Here is a 10464-nt window from a genome sequence, read left to right on the forward strand (position 1 = left end):
AGGTGGGTGGATCACCTGAGGTCAGGAGTTCAACACTAGCCTGGGCAACATGGTGAAACCCTCCTCTCTACTAAAAAAAATACAAAAATTACCTGGGTGTGGTGGTGGGCACCTGTAATCCCAGCTACTCAGGAGGTGAAGGCAGGAGAACCGCTTGAACCTAGGAGGTGGAGGTTGCAGTGAGCCGAGATTGAGCCACTGCACTCCAGCCTGGGTGACAGAGCAAGACTCCATCAACAAGGAAAAAAAAAAAAAAAAGAGCAAGGGCATCAAATAGGGAATAGTTACAAGTACTACAAGTGTGGTAGATATTAATCCAACTATATCAGTAATCTATTTTAAATGTGAATGATCTAAATGCACCAATTAAAAGAGACTATCAGAATGGATTTTAAAAACAAGACTTAACTATATGTTATCTACATGAAACCAACTGTATAAAGACAGAGATAAACTAAAAGTAAAGGGATTCAGAAATATATACCATACTAACAGTAATCAAAAGAAAGCCAGATTAGCTATGTTAATTTCAGACACAGCATATTTTAGAATAAGGAAAATTATTAGGGACAAATAGGGGTGTTATGTAATGAAAAAGGAGTCAGTTCTCCAAGAAGACATAACAATCTTCAATGTGTATGTGCCTAACAACAGAGCATCAAAATATATGAGTCAAAAACTGATAGGACTTCAAGAAAAAATAGATGAATTCATAATTATAGTTGGAGACTTCAACACCACTCTATCACTAATTGACAGATTCAGCAGGCAGAAAGTCAGTAAAGATATAGTTGAACTGAATAGCACCATCAATCAACTGGATCTAATGGACATTTATAGACAACTTCATCCGACAAAAGCAGAATACACATTCTTTTCAAGCTCACATTGGACATTCACCAAGATTGACTACATCCTGGGCCATGAAACATGCCTCAACAAATTTAAAAGAATAGACGCTATACAAAGTATCCTCTCAGACCGCAATGAAATTGAATTAGGAATCAATAAAAGAATGATAGCTGGAAAATCATATAGTATTTGGAGATTAAACAATACACTTTCAAATAAAACGTGGGTTAGAGAAGAAGTGTCAAGATAAATGTTAAAGTATTTTGAGATAATTTACCAAAATATGTGGGATGCAGCAAAAGCAGTACTTACAGGGAAATTTGTAGCATTGAATGCATACATGAGAAAATAAGAAAGACCTTAAATAAATCACCTAAGCTTCCATCTTAGGAAACTAGAAAATAAAAGAGTAAATTCAGTCCAAAGTAAGTAGAAAAAAACAGGCAATAAAATTAAAACAGGAATCAATGAAATTGAAAACAGAACAATAGTAGAGAAAAAACAATACAATCAAAAGCTGGTTCTTTGAAAAGGTCAACAAGATTGAGAAACCTGTAGCCAGACTAACCGAGAAAAAAAGAGAGTAAACAGAGTTACTCATATCAGAAATTACAGAGGAGCCATTGCGACTGACCTCATGGACATTAAAAGGATAATAAAAAGTATTATGAACAACTCTATGGCCACAAATTTGGTAACTTAGATAAAATGAACAAATTCCATGGCTTGTTTTTAATGAATAAGATATGGCAAAAGTGATGGGCTCTCACTGCATCTTTCCTCTTGGGATCTCTCTCTCCCTCTCTCCAGCTACCATGCTGTGAGGAGACTTAGGAAGCCTACGGATAGGTCCACATGACGAGGAAACAAAGCCTGACAACAGTCACATGAATTAGCTTAGAAATGGGTCTTCTTTGGCCTGTCAACAACCATGTAAAAGAGCGTGGAAGTGGACCTCTTACCCTACTTGAGCCTTCAAATGAGACTGCAACCCTAGATGAGAGGTTGGGTGCAACCTCATAAGAAGCTTTGAGCCAGAGGCACCTAACTAAGCCATGCCTGGATTCCAGACCCATAGAAACCGTGATATGATAAATGTTTGTTGTTTTTAGCTGCTATGTTTTAGGGAAATTTGTTATACAGCAATAGATAACTACAACATACTCTTTGACCAAGAAATTCTATTTCAGTGTTTCTATACTGGAGCAATTTATTTCAATCCTTTTCACATCAGAACATATATTTAAAATGCTAATATTGTGTCAGCTCATTGGAATAAACAGACAGTGTGCTCTTGGCCAGAGGCAACAGTCCCTAGGGGCAGCTGCTGAAGCCAGAGCTACCTTCCTGTAGATCTAAGGGGATCAATATATCAGAACACTTATAACTCAGTTGGGAAGCTCTGCCCTGAAGAAACTCTTCTATGTAGGCACAAGGAGCCATGCACTAGGATGCTCATTGAATCCTCACTTATAATTGCACAAAACAGAAACAGTAGGAAAAGAGATAAATTAGATAACTTATGCAAAAGAGGGCCATACAATAATACGTTATAGTAATATATCGGATAATTGATACAGTAATATTCAGCAGTTAAAATGCATGACTTAGATCTACAGGTATCAAAATTACTGAGTTTCAAAAATCAATAGAGTGAAAATCTAAGTTGCAAAAGTATATATTTATAATGATACCATCTGCATAATTTAAATACATGAAAAAAATTGTGTTTTGGTCACAGATATATATATATATCTGTAAATATATACTACATATATGCACAGATATATATATACACATCTGTAAATATATACTACATATATGCATATATGTATATATATACACATACACATACATATACACATATACATATATACACATCTATCTATACATAGATATATATATACACACACAAACATGAACAAGACGAGAGCACATCAACTTCCAAATAAGGCTTATTTTCAAGAGAGAGGTCAAGTGAATAGGATGAAGTGAGAGCTTCAACTGTACTGTTTTGTTTCAAAAACAGAAGGATCTGAGGATCTGGAGAAAATAAAATTTGCACAATCCATGTGACAGGTGCATTCAAATGTGTATTTTGTATTCTACTTTTCTGTATAGTTGACATATTTAAAAATATTTTATAAAGAAAATGTATCCTCTCTTGAGTCCAAAAATACATATACAAGCTGGGCACAGTGGCTCAAGCCTGTAACTCCAGCATGTTGGGAGACCGATGCAGGTGGATCGCTTGAGGTCAGGAGTTTGAGACCAGCCTGGTCAACATGGTGAAATCCCATCTCTGCCAAAAAATACAAAAACTAGCTGGGTGTGGTGGTGAGCACCTGCAGTCCCAGCAACTTAGGAGGCTGCGGCAGGAGAATTGCTTGAACTTGGGAGGTGGAGGTTGCAGTGAGCCAAGATTGCGCCACTGTACTCCAGCCTGGGTGACAGAGCAAGACTCTGTCTCAAAAAAACAAAAAACAAAAATACATATACATTCAGTATATTGTATTGTCCCATTTCCTCATATCGTTATTTATTTTGCAGTCTATTTGATTTATCTATACCACAAGAAATGAGGTGAAGTTTCCCACTATAATTGCAGACTTCCTGATCTCTCTCTATATTTCTAACAGCATTTGTTTTATATATTTTGAAACTACGTAGTTTGGCACATAAATTTTTGTGACTATCATATATTTTTTTTTTAATGCGTTGTTCTGCAACATGCTTTTTTCACTTAATATATTTATATTAGATCAGTACATATATACTTGCCTTATTTCCTTTCTTCTTCTTTTTCTCTTTCTTTCTTTCTTTCTTTCTTCTTCTTCTTTTTTTTTTTTTTTTTTTTTGTGACGGGGTCTGAGTCTATTTTCTAGGCTGGATTGCAGTGGCGCAATCTTAGCTCACTGCAGCCTCAACCTCCTGGGCTCAAGTGATTCTCCCACCTCAGCCTCCCAAGTGGCTGGGGCTACAGGCATGTGCCATTGTGCCACGGAAATTTTTACATTTTTTTGCAGAGATGGGGTTTCACCATATTGTCCAGGCTGGTCTGAAACTCCTGGGCTCAAGCAATCCTCCTGCCATGGTCTCCCAAAGTGCTGCGATTACAGGTGTCAGCCACCGTGTCTGTACATGAGCCACCAAGCAACATGTTTAAGTAAATTTAAGCAATTTATTTGTTGAGGAGAATTAAAGTGGTTTGCATTATCTTGCTACACTCCTATTCACATATCTTTCTCCACTTGTGTGTCTCAATAGAACACACAACAGAGAAGTTGACTAGAAGTAGAATTGCTAGATGAAAATGTATCTCCATTTAAAAAATTGATAGCTTCAGATTTCTCGCCAATGAAGTTCAATTATTATTATCATCATTATTTTGAGACAGCATCTTGCTTGGTTGTCTAGGCTGGAGTGCAGTGGCGTGACCTCCACTCACTTCAGTCTCAACCTCCTGGGCTCACACAATCCTCCTGCCTCAGCCTCCTAAGTAGTTGGGACTACAGGCACACACCACCAGCTTGTCGTATCTTTCTCAGTGAATAAAACAACCTGCTTTGTTCTCTTTAGTGCTTTTTACTCTGAGTTCTCGATGTTTAGGATATTGATATTGTTACGAGTTTCTTTCCTCCTTCCTTTTCTTTTTTTCTTTTTTTTTTCTTTTTTTTTTTTTGCTTCTTTCTTTCCCTCATTCCCTCCCTCCCTTCTTTTTTTTCTGCTAGCATTTTACTGTCATATATATATTTTTTCTATTTCTGCTTTAGGTGAAACTCACAGAAATAGTATATAACTTGACTTTTAAAAACAAAATCCTCAAAATAAGAGTTTGGTTTTTATTAGGAGATGTTAACCCATAATGCATGCTGATATATTTAGATTCCTGCGTTTTTGTTTACTTTTCGCATCCTTTTTTTGCACACCCCCAGCAACATTTCTTGACCTTTGTTCAGAATGAGTTTTTCTCTTTGTTCCACATATTATTACTTTAATGGTTTGAAAGTTATACATTCTATTTCTATTATGTTGCTACCCGTAAGATTTTTGTTCTCTTGTGCATTTTGTTTACAGTAAGAACAAAACTTTGCTACTGTTGTGAACATAGGAAATGTTTACATTGGCTGTAAATATTAGAGTTCCATTATAAAGCGCAATTTAAAGACTTCAGAATTCAGTAAAATGGTATAAATCCAAAAGGCATAACTGTAATATGTTTTAACTGCAATGCAATACCAGAATATGAATCTGTGTTGTGTCTTATGATCTCTTGAATAGAGAAGCTTGGTTTTGTGATTAGCAGCAACAAATTCAACACTAATGCAGCTTCAGTTTGCTTTAACAATAAGGTTAAAAAAATTTAAGCTTACTGCAACCCTAAATATAGTTTCACAGTTTTAATACTTTCGGTACAACCATAACACGTAGCATAGGATGTGATGTAGTAACGTAATTACTCTCACATTGGACTTAATCAGAAAGAATTTGCAGATTTTATTTTATTTTTAAAAAAAAAAAGCAAGGGAATATAGCTAAATATTTAACATTAGTTAAAGCTGGGTGTTCCTGACATTTTTCGCTGTCCTTTGCTGTATCCTTGACGATTTCATCATTTAAGATGAAATAATGCTTTCGGGCCCACCCTGATTTGTGGAGAGCAGCTGCCGCCCCCGCCACATCAAGGGGGCGGGCTCCAGCTGACTTCACAATCACTTCCGCCGCCGCAGTCGCCACCCGCCCCGCTGCTGTCTGGCGGGGGAGGAGCTCGAGACCGGGAGCAGCGGCTCTGGCGGTCGTGGCGGTCGGAGGTCCGAGAGCTCTGCTTCTCTGAAAAGCGTGTGGCTTTCTGGACTTGGTGAGTGAAAGGCTCATTGCTTCCTCGATTCATCCGGGCGCTGGCGGTGGCGCGAGTGGTTGGGCGCAGTGCGAGTGGCCGGGCACGGGGACGAGGATTTTGCGGGGTTCCTGGGAACTGCTTTTCAGGTTCGCCCCTCGGGAAGGGGTGGGGCGGACGCGGGACCTGACTGCAGAGTGAGGCCCATGTTCTACATCGGCCTGTTCTGGGGCCGCATCCTCCGCTGCCGGGAACCCCTTTCGTGTGGCGCGGTCCCCACTCGAGTGGTTTTCATCGCTATTGGGAGGGTAGTGGTGGTCGCGGCCCTCTCCCACTTCTCCCTGCCTCTCCTCCCCTCTCCTTCCTTCTTGCCTCCTCGGCCCCTTTGCGGAGCACTCCGTGGCCTTTCTTCCCATATTTTGCTGTTGTTTTGCCAAATGGTAAATGGTTAAGATTTTTAGGTAAAAATACTGTTCCCAGGGAAAAAAATTGTAAGGAGGAAAAAAATAATTATTCTCAGGGAAAACTAGACCCACGCACGCCCTTTTCTTTCATTTTGCCTCTCCCCTGCTACATCGGTTTGGGTCTCCCGTTTGAGCTGATGGCCTTTTCCCACCTCTTATTATGACATTGCATACCCCCTACCCCACACCCCTCCGTGTCTCGCGAGCACGCGCCCCCGCACAGAAGCTTTCCATTGCAGCCCCCTCCTTGCCCCTCCATCCTCAAGGTTCCAGTGCGTCCTCTCTCCCGCGCATGCGCAGGCACACGCAGCACACACCCTCTCACACACCCTCTCACACACCCTCTCACACACCCTCACACCCTCACACCCTCCCATGCCTTCCCCCTCCTCTATCCGCCTACCACATACACACCTCTAGCACCGGCCCCCTCCCTGCTCGGCCTCTGCGTGCTCTCGCAAACACATGCCGATTCACACACCCCCTCAGGCTGCTCTCCTTCTTCCTTCCTGTCATATACACACATAAGGACATCCTTCTATTGCTGGCCAGTGACATACATATACAGCCACATGTGCTCATTCATACCCCCTCCTCAAATGCTCTCCTCTATTGATCTCTCTGCCACGTGTGTCAGACACAGCTCTTTCGCTGGTCCCTGAGGTGCACACACACACTCACATAAATCCTTCTATGGGGACACCACCTGCTTCCCTGCTTGCCATATCCACACAGGCAGGCATCGTTCTTTGATTGCCGGCCTCTGTTCCATCCACCTCAAGCGCATCCATCTCCAGTGCTGCGCCACCCCCGACCCCCGCTTCCGTTTGTGCCTGCTGCATTTGCTCACACTGACATTTCTCCATTGTTGCCTCCCATTTTGACTAACATACGCACACACAAACTCTCAGACACTCCTCTCCATTGCCAACCATACACTCCCCTGCCTGTGACATACACATAAACATGGGCATCCTTCTGTAGTTTCAGCTGCCACACATACAGCGACACACACAAACACCTTCCCTTTCCTCATACATACACACACCCCTCTCCTCCAAAGCCACCCCACCCATGCCTGTCATTTTCATACCCACATCCAGAATCATTCTAACACTCATACCCTTTCCCCCTACAAACATAAACATCCCTCTGTTGCAGGATTGCTGGTCCCCTTCCACCTGTCCCTCTCCTCTTGATAGACACATAGGCACTCGTGCGCACACAGCGATCTGTATTTTCCACTCTATTCCAATTTGCATTTCTCCTGTATGTCTGCAGCACTCAGAAAAACGCAGACACCCCATAAAAAGAAAACTACAGCAGTCTTTCCTTTCCCCACATTGGCACAATTCTACAGTACTTCACCCACCTTCCAAGTGTCCGGTCACCCCCCATCTTCCGTCAGATTCTCCCCTAAGTCTGGCTTTCCTGCAAACCCAGTCTTGTAATCATTTTGCCAACATTAAAAATGTGTTCCAGGTCTACACCTGTCACTGGAATGCTACTCCAGGCCTTAGAAGAAAGTGAAACTAAATTTAAAGGCCCCTTATTCTTTCAGTTACCCGCCTGCTGAAGTGAAAATAAATCTCCCTGCTCCTTTATTCTAAACTGATTTTACTTTCCCATCTGAAAAACGTGTGCAGGGAGCAGGAATCTTCCTGCCCGAGCCCCAGCTGTATTGAAAACCCTCCTAAGTCAGAGTGATGGGTCAGGAATCTAGCAAGCCTGTATGGCCCAATCCAACAGGAGGGTATCAGTCCAATACAGGTAGGAGGTATGGAAGAAGGCATGCTTATGTCAGTTTCAGGCCACCCACGAGCCAGCGGGAAAGGATTGCCAGCCAGAGAAAGACGAACTCCAAAGTCCCAATGCACAGATCAGCCTCCAGTCAAACCACCAAGAGGAGCCGATCGCCATTTTCCACTACTCGTCGTAGTTGGGACGACAGCGAGAGTTCGGGAACCAACCTAAATATTGATAATGAGGACTATTCCAGGTATCCGCCAAGAGAGTACAGAGCTTCGGGTAGCAGAAGAGGAATGACCTATGGACATATTGACTCTTATGGGGCAGATGATAGTGAGGAGGAGGGGGCTGGGCCTGTTGAGCGACCGCCAGCGAGAGGAAAAACTGGCAAGTTTAAAGATGATAAGCTGTATGACCCAGAGAAAGGGGCAAGGTCTTTGGCTGGGCCACCTCCACAGTTCTCTAGTTTTAGCCGTGATGTGAGAGAGGAGCGAGACAAGTTAGACCCAGTCCCTGCAGCAAGATGCTCAGCTAGCAGAGCTGACTTCCTGCCACAAAGTAGTGTGGCCTCACAGTCGTCTTCTGCTGAAGGCAAGGTGGCTACAAAAGGTGACAGCTTGGAGAGGGAGAAAAGGGAGCAAAATTTACCTGCACGTCCCAGCAGGGCTCCTGTGAGTATTTGTGGTGGTGGGGAAAACACCTCAAAGAGTGCAGAGGAACCTGTGGTCAGGCCCAAAATCAGAAACCTGGCAAGTCCAAACTGCGTGAAACCAAAAATATTTTTTGATACTGATGATGATGATGATATGCCACACAGTACTTCCAGGTGGAGGGATGCTGCCAATGACAATGAAGGCCACTCAGATGGCCCAGCAAGAAGAGGCAGAGGCGAGAGTTCAAGTGGCTATTCTGAGCCAAAGTACCCTGAAGACAAACGAGAAGTGAGGAGTGACCAAGTGAAACCAGAAAAGGTGCCGAGACGACGACACACCATGGCCGACCCTGACTTCTGGACGCACAGTGATGATTACTACAAATACTGCGAGGAAGACTCTGACAGTGACAAAGAGTGGATTGCTGCTCTGCGTCGGAAATATCGAAGCCGAGAGCAAGCCCTGTCCTCCAGTGGCGAAAGCTGGGAGACTCTGCCGGGGAAAGAAGAGCGGGAACCTCCACAGGCTAAGGTGAGTGCCAGCACTGGCGCCAGCCCCGGCCCCGGTGCTAGTGCCAGTGCCGGGGCTGGCGCTGGGGCCAGTGCTGGCAGCAATGGCAACAATTACCTTGAAGAAGTTCGAGAACCATCTCTTCAGGAAGAGCAGGCATCCCTGGAAGAAGGAGAAATTCCTTGGCTCCAGTACAATGAGAATGAGAGTAGCAGTGAGGGGGATAATGATTCTGGTCATGAGTTGATGCAGCCTGGGGTATTCATGCTGGATGGAAACAACAACCTTGAAGATGACTCCAGTGTGAGCGAAGACCTAGAAGTGGATTGGAGCCTCTTTGATGGATTTGCAGATGGGTTAGGAGTGGCTGAAGCCATTTCCTATGTGGATCCTCAGTTCCTCACCTACATGGCACTTGAAGAACGCCTGGCCCAGGCAATGGAAACTGCCCTTGCACACTTGGAGTCTCTTGCAGTGGATGTGGAGGTGGCCAATCCACCAGCAAGCAAGGAAAGCATTGACGCTCTTCCCGAGATCCTGGTCACTGAAGATCATGGTGCAGTTGGTCAGGAGATGTGCTGCCCCATCTGCTGTAGTGAATATGTGAAGGGGGAGGTGGCAACTGAGCTGCCATGCCACCACTATTTCCACAAGCCGTGTGTGTCCATCTGGCTTCAGAAGTCAGGCACCTGCCCTGTGTGCCGCTGCATGTTCCCTCCCCCACTCTAAAGACCAAGGCTGTTTACTCCTGGTCTGATTATTTTCCCCATCTGAAATCCACAATACTGCAGGAGCCCTCTTGAAATTAACAATGGAAACAAAACCAGTCAGTCAGTTAGCCTAAACCTATTGATTCCTCGTGATTATTTCCAATGTGAAAACAGTTGTGTATGATTGCATTAAAAAGCATATCATCTTTTAGAGGTTAGAAAAGGGAAAACTAAACTTTATAAATGCTACTTGAGATTGCAGTAAGAACATACGTTTTCTAACCTGAAAGTTAAATCGCATTTGTTTTCTTCAGTAGAATGTGTTGCTGTTATTTGTAATGTCAAGTGTATCTGTTAAATATGTCCAAAAGGCAAAATCATTTTTGTCGCATGTTATGGGTCGATGTTCCTGTAATTGCAGTGCTGTAAAGCCTATTAAAGTTTTTCTTTTGGTTTTACATGGTATAATGGAATTTTTTGGTTTTGTCTGAAACAGTGGTACTGAATGACTTTATAATTGATCCCTTGCATTTGCATCAAAAACTTTAGTTTCACTGGAAATGCTGACTTCAACAATCCAAAACAAAAAACAAAAAACAAAAAACAAACAAAAAAAAAATTGAGGGCAGTGACTTTAAAAGTAGGAATAAAGTGTATGGTTGTCCAGCTACTACAGGGAAAAGGTCAAA

At 42.9% G+C, this 10464-nt stretch overlaps 1 protein-coding gene across 2 annotated transcripts; it reads left to right on the forward strand.

Moving 5' to 3' along the window:
* Window positions 1-5583: 5583 nt before the first annotated feature.
* Window positions 5584-10233, forward strand: PJA1 (praja ring finger ubiquitin ligase 1). Of its 2 annotated transcripts, none has more exons than XM_007991960.3 (2): window positions 5584-5710; window positions 7958-10233. In XM_007991960.3, exon 2 carries the CDS (start codon window positions 8025-8027, stop codon window positions 9792-9794), a length of 1770 nt encoding a protein of 589 aa, XP_007990151.1. In that variant the 5' UTR covers window positions 5584-5710; window positions 7958-8024; the 3' UTR covers window positions 9795-10233. The 2 variants fall into 2 exon arrangements, with proteins under 2 accessions (XP_007990151.1, XP_007990152.1); XM_007991961.3 differs by having other exon boundaries at window positions 5609-5710; window positions 7964-10233.
* Window positions 10234-10464: the final 231 nt, after the last annotated feature.

The sequence above is a fragment of the Chlorocebus sabaeus genome, chromosome X, assembly GCF_047675955.1.
Source record: "Chlorocebus sabaeus isolate Y175 chromosome X, mChlSab1.0.hap1, whole genome shotgun sequence".
NCBI classification, from domain to species: domain Eukaryota; kingdom Metazoa; phylum Chordata; class Mammalia; order Primates; family Cercopithecidae; genus Chlorocebus; species Chlorocebus sabaeus.